Below are 26,681 nucleotides of genomic sequence, written 5' to 3' on the forward strand. Positions count from 1 at the left end.
TTAGAGCTTGTAATAATAATAAATTTATTAGGACATGGTCTGCACAATGCTTTATCAGTACATTTGAAAATAAGTCACACTTATAATTACTTTTGTTCAATTAAATTCACGAATTTTCAACTTTACTTTTATACATAGGTTAAGGCGAAATCGATTTTTTGTAAATATACCATTAAAGCGTTGTACGGACCATTTAGAAACCTTATAATCGGTGACACACTATAAAAAAATATAACAACAATAAAAAACACTAATACAAAATAACAAACTGGACGTACATTTTAAATGTGAAAAATACAAATATACATATGCCTGGAATGAACATTATTGAACTGACTAAACCGAAGGTAAATTAACATATATACACGTCAGTATATAAGGAATTAGGTCATTTGTATAATTTAAAATTGTTTTTTTAAGAGGACAAAAAAGCTACTTAATAAAGTAAAATACAACAAATGCAAAACAAGACAATTTCTTATATCTTACTATAATATCAATATTTTCACAAGTATTTCCATTACCTGCAGTATGATTAGTAGCTTGGCATTAAAAGTGTAGGATTTGAATAAAAAAACTATTATAAACTAAAGTTTGCATATGTTAAACGCAGGATTCCATACTATTAACTAGACAATTAAAATAATTTTTCTAAGGTACTATTGCCACTACAAAAATTACTTAAAGCCAATTATTAGCTGTGCTTAGTCAATTGTAATTGACACTAATATCTAATACGCTTATTACAAAATACAATTGTTCTCTCAATAATGTTAAAGGCATACCGTCGAAGAATGTTTAAAAATAACTATGGTAAGCACTAATTTCTTCGATCAAGGCCACAAAAAGTTGTAGATTATATTAGACTCACCAAAATACACTAATTAGTGTTGCAAATAGATTGAACTATTGGTTACCTATCATAATATACAAAATGGTAAATTAAAGAGTATAGTAGCGCCTTTGGCAACCTGACCTGAAAGAACTCTCTCTCTTAAAATTTGACTTTGAATCTCTGCATAAAATCAGGATAGAACTCAACTGCTTGCAAGAATGATAAAATCCTTTTTGGATCAAATAATGGAATCATTTGATAGATTCCAGTACATTTTGTGAATATTCAAATGACCAAACATGATTTTTCTTTTCAATAATGTTTGGGGCAAACAATGAAATTTCTTCTGGAGAAAATTGAAATTATTTTTCTGGCATTTTCGAGCATTCTTTCCAGAAGTCGTGGTTCACATTTTCCAAGTATAAGTGGTAATAGTAGGGTTGTATCACTCCTGGCATACCTAATCGCGATACTATCCTTTTTTTCTAAAGAAAACTATGTGATTCTTCTGCAATTAGCTTTTAGTTAGAATTGCTTTCCTTTTTATGGGCAAATAAGTTATTTGGATTTGAATTACAACTATAAATGTTTTCGTCCAGGCAGTTGAATTCAGTTCGATGATTTTATTAGGGAAATTAAAGTTAAAGTTGTTTCAGACAATTGGAGCAATTTTTGACCCAAGCAACACATAAATAATATATAGTAATGAAATAAATTGTAAATTACAGCTCGCAAATTTATTAAATTAAATTCTAAGGATTACACGTGTTTCTCCCATACTAGGCATCGTCAGACGTCTCTTTGAGAAAAGATACAAACGATATAGACTATTTTTTGGAATTGATAACAACACTTAATAGTCACACACTTAACACTTAAAACTTTAACACTTAAAACGTCTATTTTTAGTTTACACCGGGTGTAGGGGAGAGTTCCCTTGAACTGGACATTTTTATTGGAATGGCTCTAGCGGCTAAACGATTCATTTAGGAATTGAAATATTTATATCAACACTTGTCAGAAAATCAGGCTTTATATTTCTACACTTAAAAGTTATAAAAAGATAAGATGTTTAAATTTTATTTTTTTTATTGTTTACCAAGTGTCCGTTCATGAACAGGTTTCTATGAAACGGACGGTTGTTCCCATGAAATAAACACTAGACGATTTTTATACGGTTTTCATAATTAACTGATTACAATACAGTATAAAAATTTAAAAACATTTGTAACAGAAAAAATGTAACTTCCCCAGAACTCCACGAGAATTGTGAGCCCATTTCGTGCAAAGTTTGCACTGGAGCCATTCCTCTTTGCTGTTTTGATATTCACCTTGACAGATTGGACAAACCGAATTTTCCCTTTCTTCTTCTCGATCACATGAATCATCTTTATTCTTTTCCACCATTTCTTCACACAATTCTTCTAGGTTAGCAGGTATCGGAGACTCATCGTGTAGTGATATTTCCGAGGATATATCAGTATCAGAATCATAATCATTATCAACTTTTGGTTTTCTTTGCTGATACTTTTGCTTTTTGAGAGCCTATATTTGTTTTTCGTTTCTTCGCCTTTTCCTCAAATGCTCTCATAAGTTCATCTTTTTCGGGAGTGTCAGTTATAACAGCACTTTTTCCTTTTTTTTACTTCGGACTGATTTCCGAGGCATTGCTTTTGGATAGGGTCTAAGAACTTCAGGTGAAATTAGATTTAGTTCAGCTCGACCTTGTAATGTAATTGATCGATTTAAGTTCTCCACAATTTTAGAACGGCAAGGTCTAGAATGGTCAGAGCTAGTTGAGGGGATAAATTCCAAACAGGTGCTGTTAAACTTGGCGGTCTGCCCACAGGAATTTGAAGTGTTCAAGTTAGAAGTTGACTGAGAAACTATGTTCAATCCTCCAACTTCAGATAAATTATTGGACTTCTTGAATTTCTTTGTTGCAAGGATTTTGCCTGTCGGTTACAGATAATAATAATAATAATAATAATAATAATCGTCTTTTATTCAAAAAAAAAACATTAGGTTGACAAATATTACAAATGGAAAAAAAAGGCGAAGTCTAGCCTAAGGCTACTCAAACTTAACCCTAATAAATAATAAATAAATTTCGGTAATCATACATAATAATAATAAGAAAAATAATATAAAGATGAAACATTATAAAGAAACAATTGTTCACACCAAAAAAATACTTATACCCAACACGGAGGAGATATAAAACTCACAACCTGCACCAAAACAAGACTGTACACAAACAAATACCTCTGTATGCAATCGTAAACAACCATCATGTTACCTCTGGAGCACACCATACTAGTGAGTTAAAAAATAGGAGCTCAACTGTTCTCTAAACAAATACAACCTAAATCCTGACTTAAACTTAGTAAAATTATAAAGTAGTAAATCATTGTTTGGCAAGGAATTACATGTTTTAATCGCATTATAAGTAAAAGACTTCTTGTATGCTCTTGTATTATGTCGAGGAATAATATATTTATATTTATTTCTGGTATTTATATCATGGACGCTCAAATTGGTTTTAAATTTATTTTTTAGAGATTTAGATATGAATTTTGAATTAGTAATTAAACCATGCATAAAAAGACCCAAATGTTGAGTTCTACGATTTGACATATTTAACCAGTTCAACTCATTAATTTTATGTGATACGTGATCTGACTTTCTTAAATTAAAAATTAGACGAATACATGTATTCTGCACCTTTTGAATACGATATTGTTCCGCTTGACGAAGACAAGGGCCATAAATAAAATCAGCATAGTTAAAGTGAGAAAGTACAAGAGTTTCATATAACATTGCCATTAACTTGGTACCTAAAAGGTTTCTATTGGAATATAGTTGCTTAAGCGATGTAAATGACCTTTGTAGAAGTAACTTAATATGATCGGAGAAATTAAGCTGACAATCAAGTATAACACCTAGATTACGAGCAGAATTACAAAATGGTAATATTTGGTCATCTATTTTGATTTTAATATTATTTTTTAAATATTCGTTTTGATTTCTTTTGCCAAACAGCATAAGTTTTGATTTAGATGGATTTAGTTGAAGGCCATGTTTTTTAGAGAGATCTTTTAGGTTGTTTAGTTCATGATTGATAGTTTCGTTACAAGTAACAAAGTCTTTTGAAGAGAAGTGATAGTACAACTGGGTATCGTCAGCAAAAGCTTGTATCTTTCCGACATGAAGAGAGCTTATAAGTTCAGAAGTGTAAATAATAAAGAAAAGGGGGCCAAGGATAGAGCCATCAGGTACTCCTGATAGTATGGCACTAGACTCCGAGTACACACCATTAACAAACACTTTTTGTGATCTGTTAGAGAAGTATGATGCGATGAGTGACAGTGAGTCGACGTCGAAACCGTAATATCTTAGCTTTGCCAACAAGAGTCGATGATTTATAGTGTCAAATGCCTTGGAGTAATCTAATAGTATAAGAATACTTTCAAGTCCATGATGCAGTGCCTCAATTATATCATCAGTTACCACAGCCAAGGCGGAGGATGTGGAATACCCCTTACGAAACCCGTTTTGCAATTCTGAGATCATACCATTATCATTTAAATATGAGTACATCTGGCTGTATAAAATTTTCTCCAATATTTTCGAAATGGCAGGTAAAATTGCTATAATGCGTAAGTCATTGAAGGTCTCTGGCTTTTTTGATTTTGGTAAAGGTATTCCTATTGCAGTTTTCCAACTTTGAGGAAAATAATTTTGTTCTATGCAACTGTTAATAATATTAGTTATGTAAGGATCAATAAATGGACTGCAATATTTTAACATAGATGATGTGATTTTATCTGTGCCACAAGCAGTAGTTTTCATGTTTTGAATAATTTTATGAACATCTTCTATAGAACACATGGAAAGCTTAAATTTTTTCGATGCGCTGAATTTGTTGTTTTCGTAAAATTCTATAGTTTCATCACAGTCGTTAGATCTATTGTTAAAAAATTGAGAAAAATGCTGGTTTATTAAGTTTGGATCTGTTAAATTAGGTGATAACTTGCTATCACTTGAGCTTAGGACATTTAACGATCTTAGTGCTGACCATGTTTTTTTTATGTTTTTTTGTCTAGAAATAAAATTGAGATAGGCCTTTTTTTCGGATCTCAGTACAGAAACTGTAAAATTACGTAGTTCTTTGTACCGGTCCCAATCTTGAGGTTCTTTAGTACGCTTAAATTTTTGTAAGGCTTTATCTCGCTCCTTCATGACAGCCTTCAAATTTTCTGTTAGCCACGGAGCATGAGGTTTTGTCACTCTAGATTCTTTAAAGGGAGCATGAATATCAAAAAGTCTGTTTAAAAAATTAGTAAAAAGAAGTAATTTTTTGTCTATATCGTTCTCATAAACAATGTCCATCCAAGGCAAATTGTAGAGATCGGACAAAAAATCATTTAAAACAAAACCTTTAAAACAACGATACGTAACAAGTTTTGATAAAGGTTTATTAGATTTTAGTTTTAAGTCAACAAAAACGAGTCTGTGATCAGAGATTGTATCGGCAGAGAGTGTACCAGAGGATGCAACTAATGTGGTATCACTGATAAAAATTGGATCTATAAGCTTGCTTGAATTTTGAGTTATCCGAGTTGGTTCGTTAAGTATCTGAACAAGATTATATGAGTCAAAACAGTTAAGGACAACATTATTAAAATCAAAAAAATTAATATTAAAGTCTCCTAAACATAATACCACATCAAAATTTGGAATGCCAGAAAGTCGTCTTCAGTAAATATTGATGAATTAAATGGATATATTCCTGTTTTCAGAAAGCTCTTACAAATATTGTTTATTGAAAGATTCACTATATGCAACATTAACAAATCCTGCAACTTCGCATAGACTAACGGTTTTGCCAGGATTTGAGACAAGCCAATTACTTAATGCCACTTTGTACCTTGCCTTAAAAGGGCCGTAAACTGTCACATCAAGTGGTTGCATATGGTGACTGCGGTGGGGAGGGAGTGTTAAAATGATTATATTATTTTCCCTTGCAAAATTAATTACTTGTATATTCACATGAGTAATGTGGTTATCCATAATAATCAAAGCTTTATCTTCACTAGTGGGTTTAACATGGTTAACAAAATGCTTTAGAGACTCTACAAATATTTCTTCTGTAATCCACCCAGATGGATTTGCAAACCCTTTAGACCCTGTCGGTGCATCTTTAAGCATAATGTCCTTAAAATAAACCTAAGAAAACACGAATACAGGTGACAGTGATCTGCCGGCAGCATTTATAAAAAAAAGTGTGGTGATAAGCGTTCCTCTTTCGGCAGATGCAATTTAACTAACCTGTTTGGAACCTCTAACTGCTATAACTTTTGGTGATTTTGTAACTGTCATACAACCGGTTTCATCCAGGTTACAAATCATGTTAGCTGAAAACCCATCTTTCTTATACAACCTTTCTAATTCGGAAAAAAAGGTGCCTACGTTTGATTTATTAAAACTAGATGCTCTGCTTAAAGACGTATTTTCTGGCTGACGGAGCGACAAATCCTTATTGCATTTCATAAACCCATGAAGCCAGTGAATTCCAGCATTAGAATTTTTTTTCCATTGTGGTGGAATAGATAATTATGTTGTTCGCCAATGCAAACTGGTATGCAAGTTCTCTTGTTTGCGTGGTAGTTAAGCCATGACACATTTTGATTTTTTTAAGGTAAGAAACTAATAATTGTTCCTGTTCTGCCGAAAAAGTTTTTCTGTTTCCAATATTGCGGTTGTAAACAAATTCATTGCCAGGCGCACTTTTCGCTTTTTTTACAAGTACAGCTAATAAAGACTTTGAAATGCCGAAGTTTTTAGCTGCACTCCGAATCGACAAATCTTGGTTTACAACTGCATCTACAGCTTCACGAATTTCTTCGTCAGTCTTTCTTGTTTGCTTTGACATAATAAGCCAAGCCTAAAAGAAAAAAATCGGTCAACTATTTTACCCAGAACTGTATTCCTTGTTTCCTTGAATCGGACACTCCGGTTCCCATGAATCGGATTTCATGGATATCGTTGGTGTCCAATTCATGGATTTATTTATTTTAAAGTGAACCCGTATTTTTACTTTTATGGTTTAAAATATAAATGAGATCAACATACCTGGGTGAAACTAGACCTAGTAAGCAAACAACCAACACAAAAATCTTTCGGATATCTTCAAAAATAGCCAGTCTAAATAAATTCTTAAAACAGGTAAATATTTACTTTGCTTGCCACAAATATTTCACTGAGTGTACTAATACCAAACGATAACGCCGGCGCACCGATACTAACACCACCACGTGTTATACGGTCAACTAATTATACAGTAAGCATTAGAAATAGGTAGGTATGCAACTAAACATGCATAAACCGATGTGTCCGTTTCGCGTGATATACGTTGAAGAATTTAATTATAGGAAACTAGTTTAAAACCTTATAAACAAAAAACGGGGTTTTTCACATTTTACTCGAAAACTTTGAGGTTACGTAAGAAAAGTGTAGATACAAAAGTTACCAATTTTTTTATTGTCAATAAAAAGCAAAAAAACGACTTTTCATTAAAACTACCCTTAACCCCCCACCCACCCCACACAGCTTACCAGTAAGAAATTCTTCTGCAAAATCACTGTTTTTCAGAACCTTTACAAAAACCTAATATAAATTATATTTATAAAAATAGTAGTTACAAATTAAAAAAAAAAAATATAGTTATTAATAAAAATTATCTTTTTTTTCAGGCAGTTGATAAAATTGCCGAAAATTACTCCAACTGCCTAAAATACGTCTTAGAATGCATTAAAATTGATGTACAATTTGTAATAATTGTATTGGGTTTAAATAGGGTGGTGTAACTACACCACTGCATTTTTCTAAAATAAATTTTCCTAAATCCTTGTTTAGTTTTGAGCAAATTTGTATTTTTGAGTTATAAAACCAAAAATTTACTAAAAAATTAATAATCATATATGATGTGTTGCTTGGGTACCTTCCAGGAATTCAAAGAATCAAATCAACTAGCTTAATCAAATTTAAGGAACCTTAAGGCAATGCTCAACAAGACTTTAGTTGCCTGCAAGAAACACAAAAATCACTCCAACTACCTGAAAGAACTCAAAATCCTCATTGAATCAGATAAATATAATCTGGATTTATTAAGAGTAACTAAAGACGCAACCGCTCTAAAATATACTAAAACGTTAGCTATATTTGTACTGGACAACACTGTGAGCCAACTATCAATTTAATCACAATAAATTAACGTCGCATTATAGTTGAGGAGCTTAGTCAGTCGCTCTGCGTTTTTACTATGGGAAATGGGTCGCTGATGCCCAAGACGCTTACCACCTAAAACATGAAAGCGTTCTTGAGTGATCGTATAAAATAGTTTTCCAGGTGCTTAGGCTATATTTGTTTAAAATTATCGTTTTATTTTTCAAGTTTTTTAAAAACCACTTTTGCTGTACAGCTCATTAGTGTACATGGGCCGGCAAGATCACCCGATTTAAGTCCCATTGACTTTTTTTTGTGCTGTCGATAAACTCAACTAATTTAAAGATACAAAAAGGGTAAAAATGTTCGATTTTTATGTGAATAACGACAACAAGATTTTCATCACAAAAAAGCAGGAATGTTATCTAAAATGCAAAAAAAAAATATATAGTTTACCTTATCTTCACATTGACTAAAATATACTAGACAATAATTCCCCCGGCACCTACTCCAGATGTTCGGAAGCATAAGTTCACACCTCTGAGGTCTGTCCATGGTCGGAGGACCCGCATCCAAAGCCACCGAGCATTCGTTAATATATTGGTACGCGACGTACTCGTCTAAAGAGGCAAAATTTTCCTGTAAAATAAAGAGAATCTTGTTATCGTAACCGCGTTTCTAGCTCTCCCTTATTTGGATTGATAACCTTGAATAGCCCGATCCAATCATTTTTCGTCGGGATTTCTTTAGTGATCCTATAGCAAGCCTTGTTAATCTCGCCCTCTTCCCAACTGGTGATCTTGTCGAATTGCACCACCTGCTCCGAGTAATCTGAAAACACCTGATCGGAAACGGTTTCATTAGACATCAGCGTTGTCCTTCTAAGACCTGGATGTGGTATCTAAACAATTTCATTTCTCACATTGTTACAGAGGTTCAATCATTGGTTATGGTATTTATTATACATAGAAAGCAATGAAATTGTTAATACGTACGGCGGTTTTTATTAAAAAAAAAATAGGAGCACTAGGAAAAAAAGCAAAGCAGTAATGTAGGATCCATTGAATACCATATCGTATTTAAATAATCAACATTTCGTACCTTAATAACAAATTCTGCGCTGACTGGCTTGTGATCACTTAATACATAGGACGGATGAGACTTATATGAAAGTTGTTCTACCTTTAGAGTGACATTCTCATAGTTATTGGAATTAACACAGTATAAAATCCTGTCGCACCATGCGGGTCTTCTCCTATATAAAAAGAAATTAACTATATTTTAAATTGTGCTCTAAATTCGCCTCTATGTGGTCAATGATTATAATTTATCAGACACTAAATTGGGTATTAAAATGTATATTATAGGTTTTTGGTGTGTAAAGTTTGTTTGCTTTTATTGTAGTTTATATTACATTTATCCTTATGGCAATTTTGAACAATAAACAATTGCAAGAAAAACAGGAAGTTAATAGATTTAAATAAATAAATGTTGCAATATGCGTTTCAAACACCTCAAATCTGACGGCTCTAGGACCTTTGGGTATAAAATTGCCTCTAACTCACAGAGTTTTTGAGGTGCAAAAAACGTTCGTATATGAAATTATTGGGAAAGAAACGTTCTTTCTTTATATAATACCCTTTTAAAAATATTTCAATTATTTGTGAAAATATTGTAAAGAAAAGTGAAAATTTGCCAAAAAAATTAGCAAAAAAATTGCCCCAACCAAAAGTGCTCTAAATAGCCACTTTTTAAGGCCAAAATGACGTTTCTACCGTTAAATCGATCTTCAGACATTCCTCTGTATAAGTGTGAAAAAATTATGAAAATATCTTCAGCGGTTCTAAAGTTATGCCCAAAAATGTCCGCTAATGTAGAAAAATGAAGCGTTTCAAAAAACTCAAATCTGATGCATGTAAGACCTTTGGGTATAAAATTGCTTCTAACTTAGAGAGTTTTTTAGTTAGAAAGAACATTCGTATATCAAATTATTAGGAAAGAAACGTTCTTTCTTGGCCTAGCTTCCTTAAAATAATATTTCAATTATTTGTTAAAATATTGTGAAGAAAAGTGAAAATTTGCCAAAAAAATGAGCAAAAAAATTGCCCCTAACCAAAAGTGCTTTAGAAAGCAAATTTTCAAACCCAGAATGACGTTTCTACTCGTAAATCCATCTTCAGACATTCCTCTGTATTAGTGTAAAAAAATTATGAAAATATCTTCAGCGGTTCTAAAGTTATGCACAAAAATGTCCGCTAATAAAGAAAATTTTGATGACACAATGTGCGTTTCAAAGAACTCAAATCTAACGGCTCTAGGACCTTGGTGGATAAAATTACCTCTAACTCAAAGAGTTTTTGAGGTACAAAAATCGTTCGTATATGAAATTATTGGGAAAGAAACGTTCTTCCTTTATATAACACCCTTTTAAAAATATTTTAATTATTTGTGAAAATATTGTGAAGAAAAGTGAAAATTAACCAAGAAAATTAGCGAAAAAACTTGTCCTAACCAAAAGTGCTCTAAAAAGCAATTTTTTAAACCCAGAGTGACGTTTCTACCCTTAAATCCATCTTCAAACATTCCTCTGTATTAGTGTGAAAAAATTATGAAAATATCTTCAGCGGTTCTAAAGTTATGCCCAAAAATGTCCGCTAATGTAGAAAAATGAAGCGTTTCAAAAAACTCAAATCTGATGCATGTAAGACCTTTGGGTATAAAATTGCTTCTAACTTAGAGAGTTTTTTAGTTAGAAAGAACATTCGTATATCAAATTATTAGGAAAGAAACGTTCTTTCTTGGCCTAGCTTCCTTAAAATAATATTTCAATTATTTGTGAAAATATTGTGAAGAAAAGTGAAAATTAACCAAGAAAATTAGCGAAAAAACTTGTCCTAACCAAAAGTGCTCTAAAAAGCAATTTTTTAAACCCAGAGTGACGTTTCTACCCTTTAATCGATCTTCAAACATTCCTCTGTATTAGTGTGAAAAAATTATGAAAATATCTTCAGCGGTTCTAAAGTTATGCCCAAAAATGTCCGCTAATGTAGAAAAATGAAGCGTTTCAAAAAACTCAAATCTGATGCATGTAAGACCTTTGGGTATAAAATTGCTTCTAACTTAGAGAGTTTTTTAGTTAGAAAGAACATTCGTATATCAAATTATTAGGAAAGAAACGTTCTTTCTTGGCCTAGCTTCCTTAAAATAATATTTCAATTATTTGTTAAAATATTGTGAAGAAAAGTGAAAATTTGCCAAGAAAATGAGCAAAAAAATTGCCCCTAACCAAAAGTGCTTTAGAAAGCAAATTTTCAAACTCAGAATGACGTTTCTACCCTTAAATCCATCTTCAGACATTCCTCTGTATTAGTGTGAAAAAATTATGAAAATATCTTCAGCGGTTCTAAAGTTATGCACAAAAATCTCCGCTAATAAAGAAAATTTTGATGAGACAATGTGCGTTTCAAAGAACTCAAATCTAACGGCTCTAGGACCTTGGTGGATAAAATTACCTCTAACTCAAAGAGTTTTTGAGGTACAAAAATCGTTCGTATATGAAATTATTGGGAAAGAAACGTTCTTTCTTTATATAACACCCTTTTAAAAATATTGCAATTATTTGTGAAAATATTGTGAAGAAAAGTGAAAATTTGCCAAGAAAATGAGCAAAAAAATTGCCCATAACCAAAAGTGCTTTAAAAAGCAAATTTTCAAACCCAGAATGACGTTTTTACCCTTAAATCCATCTTCAGACATTCCTCTGTATAAGTGTGAAAAAATTATGAAAATATCTTCAGCGGTTCTAAAGTTATGCACAAAAATGTCCGCTAATAAAGAAAATTTTGATGAGACAATGTGCGTTTCAAAGAACTCAAATCTAACGGCTCTAGGACCTTGGTGGATAAAATTACCTCTAACTCAAAGAGTTTTTGAGGTACAAAAATCGTTCGTATATGAAATTATTGGGAAAGAAACGTTCTTTCTTTATATAACACCCTTTTAAAAATATTTTAATTATTTGTGAAAATATTGTAAAGAAAAGTGAAAATTTGCCAAAAAAATTAGCAAAAAAATTGCCCCAACCAAAAGTGCTCTAAATAGCCACTTTTTAAGGCCAGAATGACGTTTCTACCGTTAAATCCATCTTCAGACATTCCTCTGTATAAGTGTGAAAAAATTATGAAAATATCTTCAGCGGTTCTAAAGTTATGCCCAAAAATGTCCGCTAATGTAGAAAAATGAAGCGTTTCAAAAAACTCAAATCTGATGCATGTAAGACCTTTGGGTATAAAATTGCTTCTAACTTAGAGAGTTTTTTAGTTAGAAAGAACATTCGTATATCAAATTATTAGGAAAGAAACGTTCTTTCTTGGCCTAGCTTCCTTAAAATAATATTTCAATTATTTGTGAAAATATTGTGAAGAAAAGTGAAAATTAACCAAGAAAATTAGCGAAAAAACTTGTCCTAACCAAAAGTGCTCTAAAAAGCAATTTTTTAAACCCAGAGTGACGTTTCTACCCTTTAATCGATCTTCAAACATTCCTCTGTATTAGTGTGAAAAAATTATGAAAATATCTTCAGCGGTTCTAAAGTTATGCCCAAAAATGTCCGCTAATGTAGAAAAATGAAGCGTTTCAAAAAACTCAAATCTGATGCATGTAAGACCTTTGGGTATAAAATTGCTTCTAACTTAGAGAGTTTTTTAGTTAGAAAGAACATTCGTATATCAAATTATTAGGAAAGAAACGTTCTTTCTTGGCCTAGCTTCCTTAAAATAATATTTCAATTATTTGTTAAAATATTGTGAAGAAAAGTGAAAATTTGCCAAGAAAATGAGCAAAAAAATTGCCCCTAACCAAAAGTGCTTTAGAAAGCAAATTTTCAAACTCAGAATGACGTTTCTACCCTTAAATCCATCTTCAGACATTCCTCTGTATTAGTGTGAAAAAATTATGAAAATATCTTCAGCGGTTCTAAAGTTATGCACAAAAATCTCCGCTAATAAAGAAAATTTTGATGAGACAATGTGCGTTTCAAAGAACTCAAATCTAACGGCTCTAGGACCTTGGTGGATAAAATTACCTCTAACTCAAAGAGTTTTTGAGGTACAAAAATCGTTCGTATATGAAATTATTGGGAAAGAAACGTTCTTTCTTTATATAACACCCTTTTAAAAATATTGCAATTATTTGTGAAAATATTGTGAAGAAAAGTGAAAATTTGCCAAGAAAATGAGCAAAAAAATTGCCCATAACCAAAAGTGCTTTAAAAAGCAAATTTTCAAACCCAGAATGACGTTTTTACCCTTAAATCCATCTTCAGACATTCCTCTGTATAAGTGTGAAAAAATTATGAAAATATCTTCAGCGGTTCTAAAGTTATGCACAAAAATGTCCGCTAATAAAGAAAATTTTGATGAGACAATGTGCGTTTCAAAGAACTCAAATCTAACGGCTCTAGGACCTTGGTGGATAAAATTACCTCTAACTCAAAGAGTTTTTGAGGTACAAAAATCGTTCGTATATGAAATTATTGGGAAAGAAACGTTCTTTCTTTATATAACACCCTTTTAAAAATATTTTAATTATTTGTGAAAATATTGTAAAGAAAAGTGAAAATTTGCCAAAAAAATTAGCAAAAAAATTGCCCCAACCAAAAGTGCTCTAAATAGCCACTTTTTAAGGCCAGAATGACGTTTCTACCGTTAAATCCATCTTCAGACATTCCTCTGTATAAGTGTGAAAAAATTATGAAAATATCTTCAGCGGTTCTAAAGTTATGCCCAAAAATGTCCGCTAATAAAGAAAATTTTGATGAGACAATGTGCGTTTCAAAGAACTCAAATCTAACGGCTCTAGGACCTTGGTGGATAAAATTACCTCTAACTCAAAGAGTTTTTGAGGTACAAAAATCGTTCGTATATGAAATTATTGGGAAAGAAACGTTCTTTCTTTATATAACACCCTTTTAAAAATATTTTAATTATTTGTGAAAATATTGTAAAGAAAAGTGAAAATTTGCCAAAAAAATTAGCAAAAAAATTGCCCCAACCAAAAGTGCTCTAAATAGCCACTTTTTAAGGCCAGAATGACGTTTCTACCGTTAAATCCATCTTCAGACATTCCTCTGTATAAGTGTGAAAAAATTATGAAAATATCTTCAGCGGTTCTAAAGTTATGCCCAAAAATGTCCGCTAATGTAGAAAAATGAAGCGTTTCAAAAAACTCAAATCTGATGCATGTAAGACTTTTGGGTATAAAATTGCTTCTAACTTAGAGAGTTTTTTAGTTAGAAAGAACATTCGTATATCAAATTATTAGGAAAGAAACGTTCTTTCTTGGCCTAGCTTCCTTAAAATAATATTTCAATTATTTGTTAAAATATTGTGAAGAAAAGTGAAAATTTGCAAAGAAAATGAGCAAAAAAATTGCCCCTAACCAAAAGTGCTTTAGAAAGCAAATTTTCAAACTCAGAATGACGTTTCTACCCTTAAATCCATCTTCAGACATTCCTCTGTATTAGTGTGAAAAAATTATGAAAATATCTTCAGCGGTTCTAAAGTTATGCACAAAAATGTCCGCTAATAAAGAAAATTTTGATGAGACAATGTGCGTTTCAAAGAACTCAAATCTAACGGCTCTAGGACCTTGGTGGATAAAATTACCTCTAACTCAAAGAGTTTTTGAGGTACAAAAATCGTTCGTATATGAAATTATTGGGAAAGAAACGTTCTTTCTTTATATAACACCCTTTTAAAAATATTTTAATTATTTGTGAAAATATTGTAAAGAAAAGTGAAAATTTGCCAAAAAAATTAGCAAAAAAATTGCCCCAACCAAAAGTGCTCTAAATAGCCACTTTTTAAGGCCAGAATGACGTTTCTACCGTTAAATCCATCTTCAGACATTCCTCTGTATAAGTGTGAAAAAATTATGAAAATATCTTCAGCGGTTCTAAAGTTATGCCCAAAAATGTCCGCTAATGTAGAAAAATGAAGCGTTTCAAAAAACTCAAATCTGATGCATGTAAGACTTTTGGGTATAAAATTGCTTCTAACTTAGAGAGTTTTTTAGTTAGAAAGAACATTCGTATATCAAATTATTAGGAAAGAAACGTTCTTTCTTGGCCTAGCTTCCTTAAAATAATATTTCAATTATTTGTTAAAATATTGTGAAGAAAAGTGAAAATTTGCCAAAAAAATGAGCAAAAAAATTGCCCCTAACCAAAAGTGCTTTAGAAAGCAAATTTTCAAACCCAGAATGACGTTTCTACCCTTAAATCCATCCTCAAGAACTCCTCTAGTATTCAGGTTATAACATTCTAGAAACCCAAAACCTGAAATTTCTAATAAAACACATCTTAACCACTATAAACATACTTGTAATCGTATGCGTTAGTTCCAACATCAAACTTAAACGTTGGTGGAAATTCCGGGTCTTTCTCAGAGAATTCACTGAAAGCTTCGCCTTTTCGCATTACGTATTTCAGTTGATCCTGTTCCAACAACGTTTTTAAGTCTTTTTTTAAAATGCTACGCTCAATCTCTTCGGGGGTCCTGTCGTAATCTTCTGACAGTCGAAAGTTCAGATCACCCATCCAAAAGACATAGCTAAAATGATTCATATAAACGTGACATTTCGATAAATCGTCGGTTCTATAGCTCACTCATGGTAAAAAATCTTCGAAGTTTCCTCGACATGAAACTCCTGATATTTAATGATATTGTTATAATCCTCTATTCTGTCTTTGAGTTGGTTATCGTGAGCACTCAGGTGGGAATTAACAAAACACAATGAGCACCCGTAAATGCTAAGGCGAATACTAACAGCCCCTTTGTTACCCTAAAAATACCATCAATAACTCTCTATAATATAATGATATTTTAATTGCTTACCCACATGCCCGCAAATCCAGTTCTTGTATATTCAGACTCAATCTCCCTAATGTTTAGCAAGTGCTTCTTAAGGGTGAAAACCGAGAGCAACAAACCCTGTAACCGGATCGATTTCAGTTTTATGTATCCTCTGGCATCTAATATCTCCCGAATAGCAGCTGTCCAGGAGTCCTTCAATAGGACATTTATTTACATATATGAATAATTACAATTAGGGATGTTATACCTCAAAAAACGTGTCCATTAGCATATTTTGAGGCTGTGACTTGACTTCTTGTAAACCGACAGAGAAGAAATCGGGAAGTTTTTCATTTTTTTGGTTGGTTATTGATAAGAAATCCATGAGTCTTTGTTCTGGGTTGCTTGTCCCGACATTGTAAGTAACAAGATATAATCTGAAATAAAAGAAAAGGAAAGTGCAGGAAGTTTAACCCAATATAGGCAGTAAAGGTGCAATAAGTATATTATGTACAAATGGTTAATAGCCACTCAAACTGTTTTGATTAAATGCATTTTTTTTAATTTTCATAATAATGCTTAAAAGATACTACTTATCCATTAACTACTAAGTCTAAAATGGAGGGATAAATGACATTGATCAACAGGTCAAAAATAATTATATAATACTCACCTTCTTCCAGTTGGTGTAGCAATTAATTGCAACACATTTGCATGAATTTTTGGAAAAAAAAAGAATATAAAACTAAGTATATTAAGAGTGGGTAACTGCTATCAGTTTTTCCTTCAGAATCTAGTCTCAGAGATTTCATTATTTTAGCCTCAAATAAAGCAGAAAAGTATTTCTCCAAGTAAAATAGATTTTGCTTAATAACTCCTTGAAGTAAACAAGCTTTTATTTTGGGCTCTTTCTAACTCGAGAATAATTAGACTATAGTTGGAGGGTGTATACTTGATCAAAAAGTACTTATCTATCTATAGTTAAAATTTCTGAATGCAATCTCACCAAATATCTTTTATGGATGGGTTTGATGCGCTTGCATTATATGTAAAACAACACTCAAAGAGAGTGATGATAATATTTCATATCTGAACATGGTTGCTTGGTACTAATTTGTAATATAACTAATGATCTGGATATTTTGAACTATTGTCCTTGTACAAACTATATGGAAGTATGAAGTTCATATAGGTAAGACTGTATAAGTATGTGTTCATAAGGGTAATTTGAACCACACCACATCAAAAATTCTATATAAGATTAAAAACAAAGCGACGGCAGATATCTTGCACACTCTGAAGGTGATTGATTTGGTCCAAACTGGAAAAATATACTACAATGCAATAATTCAAAATTGACCTAACTAAAGCCTTTGAAAGCTTCTTTCTTGTTTTAGAATTTAATAAACATTTGTTTACACAAAGTATAATTAACATATTCCTGGAATCTTAGAGAGCTGTCAACGTTCACACCAAAGAAGACTTTCATCTTTTCAGATAATGAAATTGTCTGACCATTTAATTGAAAATGAACATTGTCCACCAGTACTGACTTCTGAACTGTCCTAATTGTAAGTTATTTTGGTGGCGTGTTGTACAATGAGAGACCCTTGTCGAACAGACTACAACAGGTTGAAGATTTGAATTTTAGAATGGTAAAAACTACAAACCTTCTGGACTTTAAATCTACACCAAGGTAAATTTGGATAGTATATGAAGCAGAAAATCTACAACTACCTAAGCATGAGTAAAATTTTGTTTGTACTATAAATTTATGCAACAAATGAATAAAGTCATTGGGGTTTCACTTGATTCCTGACTGTGATATTTGTTAAAACTGTGTTGCTCACCCGGAATTGAGAAATTTTTTATCTTTTCCAGGTAGTTGAAAAGTCTCATTATTTGAATTGACTATACTGGCTTGGAAAAACTCTTTTTGCCATTTTCCAAGCAGTTAAAAAAGACAGTATCTTGATATAGGGCATTTTTCATTAGTTCCAGGGTCCATAAGTGGGTTGTGTGTGTCATTTCTTAACTTGTGTAAAATGTATTGATTGATTTATCAAGATATAAGAATCTTAGATAATAAAATGATTTATTGACTTGACTTGAACCTAAACACATTGTAAGTTTGACAAACACCTTATTAATATACCCTACTAAAATGTTAAAGTTTATAGAGTTACTTTAGCATATCATTCTAAGACGAATGATGAGTAAAAAGACTCGAGAAACTGAATCTGGTGGGTGCTAAACTATTATTTATATCGCTTAATGACTTATGCGAAGGACATTACTCGACTACAATTAAGCATATTGTTCTATAAATGTCGAAGGTAACTTAATGAAATTTATTAGCCTACAATTAATGCTACAACAATATGCAGTTTATTTTATTGCTCGCATTAAAAGAAGGAGATTCCTTGTATTCACTGTGAAGTAACTTGGCCTTCTCTTGGATCATTAAACCAGTTACCGGAAAATTTCTCTCCCTTGTTTTTAAGAACCACTTATATAAAGCTTTTTCCATTCTAGGACACTCTGATTGTCTCAAAGTTTTCGCTTTTCCAGGTCCTATGAAAGTACTGTTGAATGGTTTTAAAACCTTTATCCTTCTGTAACGAATCGCGCATATAGTGAATTTAGCAACACCATATTGTCTAGACAAAATGGTCACTCCGACACCTTTCTTTAATTCTTCTAATATTTTGGCTTTATCGCTTAGGGTTAAATGCTTTCTAATTTTTGCCATAATTATTCTGGCGGCGTGACGCGACCTACTGCACCCAAATACTAAAGAAAACTAATTGCCCGAAAAGAAACAAATGGTTTAATATCTTTTTCTTGTCCTAACTTGTTTGTTTACCTAATAAAACTATTGGGTTTACTATTTTGAGAATCAATTTGTTCACTTGACAGAATACATTAAGGAAAAAATGTCTGTTCACTATTGAGAATAGTTCACTAGACAGTGTGTTCAGTATAATGCAGGTCTACTCTATAAGTATTCACAACAGTAAATAAACATATTCCTAGAATCTTAGAGAGCTGTCAACATTCACACCAAATAAGACTTTCATCTTTTGAGATAATGAAATTGTCTGACCATTTAATTGAAAATGAACATTTTCCGCAAGTACTGACTTCTGAACTGTCCTAATTGTAAGTTATTTTGGTGGCGTGTTGTACAATGAGAGACCCTTGTCGAACAGACTACAACAGGTTGAAGATTTGAATTTTAGAATGGTAAAAACTACAAACCTTCTGGACTTTAAATCTACACCAAGGTAAATTTGGATAGTATATGAAGCAGAAAATCTACAACTACCTAAGCATAAGTACCAACCTTGGTTTTTACTATAAATTTATGCAACAAATGAATAAAGTCATTGGGGTTTCACTTGATTCCTGACTGTGATATTTGTTAAAACTGTGTTGCTCACCCGGAAATGAGAAATTTTTTATCTTTTCCAGGTAGTTGAAAAGTCTTATTATTTGAATTGACTATACTGGCTTGGAAAAACTCTTTTTGCCATTTTCCAAGCAGTTAAAAAAGACAGTATCTTGAAATTTTTCATTAGTTCCAGGGTCCATAAGTGGGTTGTGTGTGTCATTTCTTAACTTGTGTAAAATGTATTGATTGAATTTATCAAGATATAAGAATCTTAGATGATAAAATGATTTATTGACTTGACTTGAACCTAAACACATTGTACCCTACTAAAATGTTAAAGTTTATAGAGTTACTTTAGCATATCATTCCAAGACAAATTATGAGTAAAAACACTTGAGAAACTGAATCTGGTGGGTGCTAAACTATTATTTATATCCCTCAATGACTTATTCCAAGTACATTACTCCACTACAATTAAGCATATTGTTCTATAAATGTCGAAGGTTTAATGTAATTTATTAGCCTACAATTAATGATACAACAATATGCAGTTTATTTTATCTCTATTATTAACACTAATTATAATTTTAAAAGCTTTGGCTAATAATTTCTTGCAACATGTTAACTTAAAATCAGTCACCTATGCTGCCGTGCTAAATGAAAGTGCCGTAAGTGCAAAATTGCCATTTTGAGATATCGAGCTTTTTTTCATTTGATGGTTACCAAAAACCCTGCTCACAATTAGGGGAAATGAAACACATGTTTTATATGCAAATTTTTTATTGTGAATACTTTCTAATAATCCGTTTTAATATAAAATAATTATTTCTACTAATAAATGTATATACAGCAAACAAGGCATTAACATTACTAAGCAAAAATGCCGTTTATGCGCGCACATACGGCTTTTTTATTAAGCTAGCTTCACTTGCTGCACATATGCCTAGTAATGCATTAAAAAACTAATTGAAATTCTTTTTGCGGATCTTATCGTAAAAATATCTTGAATTATTTTTAACAAAAACTAAATCTAAACAAAATAAAAACTTAACCTTGCCTGAAAATATTGTCCACTACGGAGGAGTGTTTATTGCCAATTCTTTCCAAAATGTTTGTCTATTTTTTGGAAGAACAGAACTTAAATTTTTGAGAATACTTTCTCGTTTTTTTAAATGACACTCCACATGGTACTTTTAAAGGAGAGGGTGCAGGCATTCCATTTTTTTTCATAAAAAATCTTATGTTATATAATCATCTTTCGTTAAATCAGATTTACATTTTAATTCATAACTTCCCCTTATAGCTTTTATATTAACAATGTCTGTTAGATATAATCTGTTTTCTGCCTTTTGTATTTTTTCCGAGTACTGCATTTCTTTTACCTCCACTTTTGACTTATTCGCACTTTGAATAGCAGCTGAAAAATCTTTAAAATCATAGGTCTTTTTCTGCTTCTGCAAGGCAGCTTCCACCTGATGGTGGAAGCTATCAGCCGACATAAATGTATGGCCCGGGACAAAGTAGTGTATGTTTATTTCATTAATGGCCATTTCATCCGAATTCACAATATATATCAAAAAGGCTAGAAAACACCAATTTTTATTTTGGCTGGTGCAGTTGTCCAGCCATAAGATAATCCGTGGTGAATCTCTGTATTTCACAAAGAATGCATAAAAAGTACTCACGATATCCTCTTTATTTCGCCCGGTGATGCCCTCATGCCATATGCAGGCATATGGCTTAATGTTTGATTTTTTACCAACTGGAACAAAACTTTCGTGATATTCTTTATAAGATAACTTTTTTAAAACAGTCAATTCGTGGCAGTATGATAACTTTCTGGAGGTCTGCTGAGCAACAAACTGTACCATTTTCAAACGTCTGTTCAGCGTGTTGTCGATACAGATTTCGAGCTGCACTGGCTTTATCTATATGTTTTTTCCAGATTTCACATTGCTCACAATCAGGTTGTAGATTGTCCTTCAAATGGCCATGCAATTGAAATTCTTCACAACCTTCGCATTCCTCGTGAGCTAGAGATGCAAATGATATACGTAAGTTCTTCACTTTTCGGCGATACAATTCATACGAATCAAGTATCTAGTGTGCGGCGCGTGCTCGCGGCGATAATGAGAGATTGTGGGGTTAAACGATTCAATGCGCTGTTTAAGTAAGTCTTCGTCTTCAAATTTATTGTGTTTGTTGTATTTCCCGCGCTGGTCTCGATTTGGTTGAAGATTTCCTTTTTCTGTTTTTGATAAAACTTCTGTTATCACCCGATCATTAGTTTTCTTATAAACTAATGTGGTAAGGAAAAATACCTTACAGACTTCATGAGTAACTGCCTCAGTTAATAATTTTTCGTCGGGGAAATAATACTTAATACTTAAAAGTATTTTGCTTTTTCTCACTTTCTGCAGACTTGGGTCGCCTTTTCATTGCCAAGCGTTTGCAGGTATTAAAAATAAATGTTCGCCGTTCTAACCAAGACAAATTCCAAAACTGCTGATTGATTTCCGAACGTCGAACCATAGATGTAAATAGCTCTGCACGATTTACATTTGTGGTCGAACTTCTGATATTTTAATATTGCATTTTTTTCTGCATTTATCACGATCGCACGACGGCAACGGTCTATGGTCTTCTCTTATCTGGTTTAATTTTATACGTTTACGTGTTTCCAACGCCAGGTCATATTTTTTTCTGTTTCTCAAGTTTCCCTCTTTAGTATATAAGTTAGCAGGTTCCAATGCATGCTGTTCTTCTACGACGTTTTCTATCAAAACTGGGATTTTAGGGTGATCATCACTCAACTCGTTTGCATTCCCTTCTCCAAGGTTGTCTGCTGAAACTATGATTAAACCCTGATCAGCACTCAACTGAACTTCAAGTTGATTTTCTAGGTTGCTTCCATGCGTGAAGAGATTTACCAAATCACCTTCAATGTGATAGTGGCCTACTTCTCTCTCTGTTAAAACATTCTTTAATTGCATTGTATTATTTTTTTGTTCATAGTTATGTAGATTGATATCTGTAGGTTTTTTCTGTATTTTTTTAAAATGGTGTATTTGTTCAGTGTTAATATTTTCGGCATCTACCTATTATGATGGTATCAGGAAAATCACTTCCTGTAGCCAGTACAGTTGTGTTTACAATGCACTGCATAACATCATCTGAAAAACAAAATTGCTAGAAATTTAAAGAAGTTTAAATTATCTAGCAAAGACAGATGAACGCCTCAAAGCGCGCATTTTGCACAAGAGATTAAAATTATAAAATTAACTTACCATCTAGTGGGATTTCTGCTAGTTCTTGAAGCACATCTTGATCAGAGGGGTCTGGAAATCATTTTCATTACTAATAATATTGTAATCTGAAAAATAGAATTATCTGAAAAACTTGCAAGATTTTTTACAAGAAAAAATTTGGCAGAAATTTAAAGAGGTTTAAATTGTCTAAAAAATATAATGAAAATTTCCTAATAATTGCGATTTTTTTTGCATAAGAGTTTAATATTAAAAATAAACTTACTATCTAGTGGGATTTCTACTAGTTCTTGAAGAACATCTTGTTTCTCTGGAATTGCAAACACACGAACAGGAACCTCATTTCCATCACTAATAATCTGATCTAAAAATAACATTTTCTGAAAAATTTGGCATTATTTGCGGACAAACACAATAAATTTTAATTGTTGTAGAAATTTAAATTACCTAGCAAATACCTTCGCAAAAACAGTTTTTGTATTATTTACAAATATTATGTAAAATGCAGATCTTAAAGTAAGTCTTAAAACTAAAAATTTACCATATTGTGGATTTTCTCCTGAAAGTCCTGCAAAATTCTTGTTCCTGTGGTCCTAATATCTCGTCCCCATATTTATTATCACAAGAAACCAATATAGATAAAAAATTATTTGAAACAACATTTTCTTTATTACACATAGATAACCGATGTATTGGTTTAGATTGTGCCTTCACAAGTGCCATTATTTTATCGCTACACTTTGACATTGTCAAAACCGGCGTATTTTGTCACTAATAAATTAAAAAACAAACTTCCAAGCCAATTTATAATGCAACAAATGTGTTGTTTATGTTTAGCCAAACTTTGTCAGTGTGCATCGCCATCATCTAATTTCGCGCAAAACCAGCATAAAAACATAAATTTATTTTATTATTGTAACCATAATATTATTTGTTGACACGCTCAAATAAATTGAAGGAGTTTTACTACACAAGGTAGCAGTAACAGATACTTGCTTAATAAGGGTGTAGTATATGCATATCATTTAGTGCGGTTTAGTTTAGTACATGACCAATACTGCACTTTTATTTAGTATGTATGGTAAATTGTGTATATGCTGCAAATAAAATTGATGTTTTTTTAAATTTCTTATGGAATATACTGCATTTTTACTTAGCAATAAGATACCTAATTGCACATAGAATCCAAATACCAAAAAAACTAATTTTGCTAATTTTTGCACATACGGCACTTTTGTTAAGCAGGGCAGTATGATTAAGTTTGGAAAGTTCTTATGTAGTGCTTAAAAAATACAATTGTAATTGAGGTCAAATATCAATTATTAACAACTGTATTATAATGAAGCCTACAATAATAATAATAACAGCAATATAAAAAATAACAGTTAATTGCACAAAACTGGGTTAAAATTTACCTTAAATTTTCCATGCTCCTTTGAAGATTTCCGATAAATTTTACGTTTTTTGTTAGTCTTAACTAATGTGGTTCCTTGCAAGTGACGTCTTGACCCTGACGTTATTTAATTGCCTCAATTTTAATGGAAAACCAACTCAATTTCCTAATTTCTGTTATAATTTATTTATTATTGTTTGTTAACATCACTTGACAGTGACATAAAACATATGAGCTGTCTGACTAATGTTGACATTTGTCAACATGTCAATAAAATAATGGTATTTTCAATTCGTTTGTTCAGTCTACTAATGATAAAGAAGGGTGAGGACCAAAGTTATGATTAAATGGTTTTGGGTAAATTAAATCGCAATGAGTTATTAATAAAGGCCTAATTTACACATGTTCTCGAAGGCTTTGATACAAATTGATCGTGAGGTATCACTTCATAAACTGCAATTTTTTTCATATGATTATTGACTTATGGGAGATAAATAATCAATAATACACTGCTGTATAACTTTTATAAAATAAATGAGCACTTAACAACCATTGGTCAATTTAATTATTCATCAGTATTCTTAACTTAAGGTAAATAGTTATCATAAACGGTTTCGTATTTGGTGTTCTTGTAATAAGTGTGCGGGTCTAGATAGCTGGGCTCTTGGTAGTAAAACGACTTGAGTTCTCCATCTGAAACCCATTTAAACCAGTTAAATAATTGCAACAACACTTTTGAGTGAACTATTACCAAATTCATCCAAACAGGTAACGGTTATTTCAATCCTTGACCTGTCTGCGCTCGATTCCTTGTGTTGTTTGCAGTTTGTGGTTCCTCTGGGGCATATTTGACCAAAACATTGACTAGCAATGGCTTAAAAAAATTAATAGCATTTATTATACCTAATAATGGAGATTTTCAAAAGGGCTTACCGGATTGTTGTGAGGTGCTGATAATAGATAGACCTAAGAGACATACAAGAAATATCGAAACTCCCTTCATTCTTCACAGTTTACTTAACAAATATAAATTATGGATCACGCCTAGCTTGAATTATCGCACAACGTTCACATTAATCCGAGCATTCTGGAATTCTGTTTAAAAATAACAACGTCATATCAATCGTGATTGATTGCAACATCAGCTCTTTTATATTATTAATCAGTTATACGGGGTGAAGCAACAATAATAATAAAATCAAACTTTTGTTTAACATGTTTTATTAAATTCTTCATGGGTCCAGGGGTTCATCTTCTTTTGTACCGTCATCATGTTGTTTTAGTGCAAACATTTTTATGGACTTAGTGAGGTCGTATACTTCTAGAGCTTCACCTAAAATAAGTGATAACACACATCAGTTGAGATGAGGAGAGTCAGTAATTAATAGTGTGTGAGGAATATTTTAAATTTTCTCAAGGTAATTGAGTTAATAAGAAAAACTGTCAATCCTATTAATTACCTAAGTGCTATAATTCTGGTCAAAAGTGTCAACTTGCGCGCATTATTTTTAGTTTTATTCATGTCTTATTCGGAATTTGTTAGCATTCTCGATTTTCTTGTTCAACTTTCTTATTGCTTTTGTACAATATTAGAATCGTCTGTCATTGTTTTTCTAAAATTTCTTTACTTAGTTTTTAAGATATTTTCCAGGCATTTGAGATCCTATTTTCTAGGTAAAGGAAAACGTCCATCAGTGTTTCAAAGGTGGTCGAAAATTTGAAATTTCATTTATTTAGGTAAACGTCACTTATTTAATTTTTATGTACTTACAGACTTTACTCACGTTCAATTATGATTTTTTTAATTTAGGTTTAAAATGATATTTGAAAAACTATTCTTTCTATTCATTGAAAAACAAATAGTATTTAATCTATATATTATTATTATTATTATATAAACTTATGTTTGCCTAATCAAATTTTGGCGCTATTACATTATTTAGATACAAAATTTGACCTATACTATAACCCCTATAAAGTCAACATGATAAGTTTGTTTTGTATTTTTTTTTCTCTATTGGGTGATAAACGTATATTTTATAAAATTAATTTTTGAAGGTTAAGAAAGACACGTATAGAACCAAAGAACAAAGAGAGAAATAGAGTCAACTGCCTGGAAGAATAATTTAATTACTTCCAGGCAGTCAAATATTCATTAATCTCATATTGAGTAATAAATCATTTTACAATGAACAAAGAGAGAAATAAAGTCAACTGCCTGGAAGAATATTTTAATTACTTCCAGGCAGTCAGGTATTGATTAATCTCACATTGAGCAACAATAATTTCACAATGAACAAAGAGAGAAATAGGGTCAACTGCCTGGAAGAGTATTTTAATTACTTCCAGGCAGTCAAGTATTTATTAATCTTACCTTGAGTATTAAATCATTTTACAATGAACAAAGAGAGAAATAGAGGCAACTGCCTGGAAGAATATTTTAATTACTTCCAGGCAGTCAAGTATTCATTCCTCTCACATTGAGCATTCAATCATTTCAGAATCAACAAAAAGAGAAATAGAGTCAACTGCCTGGAAGAGTATTTTAATTATCCGTTCACTCTATTGCTCTTTGTTTTCCAGGCAGTATACAAGTGTCCAATACCTTCCTCCTGAAACTTTTAGTTATTTCACTATTCTTAAATATGTACTTCATTTTCTCAAACTTGTTGAACTACTTTCTAAGGTAAGGGTTTCTTTAAAATTAGTTCTC

The 26,681-nt window shown here is 31.9% G+C and overlaps 1 protein-coding gene and 1 long non-coding RNA gene across 4 annotated transcripts; both read right to left on the reverse strand.

Annotated features, from left to right (window-relative positions):
- Positions 1 to 25,301, reverse strand: LOC126744982 (phosphatidylinositol 4,5-bisphosphate 5-phosphatase A-like). 2 transcript variants are annotated; one of them, XM_050452606.1, is made up of 11 exons: positions 24,902 to 25,301; positions 24,720 to 24,842; positions 23,991 to 24,661; positions 16,184 to 16,352; positions 15,958 to 16,128; positions 15,729 to 15,904; positions 15,442 to 15,672; positions 9,164 to 9,317; positions 8,769 to 8,903; positions 8,519 to 8,701; positions 1 to 8,197 (listed from the first exon to the last, which is right to left on the reverse strand). In XM_050452606.1, exons 3-11 carry the CDS (start codon positions 24,002 to 24,004, stop codon positions 8,138 to 8,140), a joined length of 1,293 nt encoding a protein of 430 aa, XP_050308563.1. In that variant the 5' UTR covers positions 24,005 to 24,661; positions 24,720 to 24,842; positions 24,902 to 25,301; the 3' UTR covers positions 1 to 8,137. The 2 variants fall into 2 exon arrangements, with proteins under 2 accessions (XP_050308563.1, XP_050308562.1); XM_050452605.1 differs by having other exon boundaries at positions 8,769 to 8,963.
- Positions 18,326 to 23,152, reverse strand: LOC126744983 (uncharacterized). Of its 2 annotated transcripts, XR_007663387.1 has the most exons (4): positions 23,117 to 23,152; positions 22,841 to 22,939; positions 22,597 to 22,682; positions 18,326 to 22,482 (listed from the first exon to the last, which is right to left on the reverse strand). It is a non-coding gene; the product is annotated as an uncharacterized LOC126744983 (long non-coding RNA). The 2 variants fall into 2 exon arrangements; XR_007663388.1 differs by having other exon boundaries at positions 18,326 to 22,682.
- Positions 25,302 to 26,681: the final 1,380 nt, after the last annotated feature.

This window comes from Anthonomus grandis, chromosome 15 (assembly GCF_022605725.1).
Source record: "Anthonomus grandis grandis chromosome 15, icAntGran1.3, whole genome shotgun sequence".
NCBI lineage: Eukaryota > Metazoa > Arthropoda > Insecta > Coleoptera > Curculionidae > Anthonomus > Anthonomus grandis.

Bases quoted from the DNA above. Each gene is read 5' to 3' on its own strand.
- LOC126744982 (XM_050452605.1), bottom strand. The intron at 9,318-15,441 runs GTATGTTTATAG...CTTTTTATATAG, and splicing joins ACTAACGCATACGATTACAA to GAGAAGACCCGCATGGTGCG. The intron at 8,702-8,768 runs GTTATCAATCCA...TTTATTTTACAG, and splicing joins ATTGGATCGGGCTATTCAAG to GAAAATTTTGCCTCTTTAGA.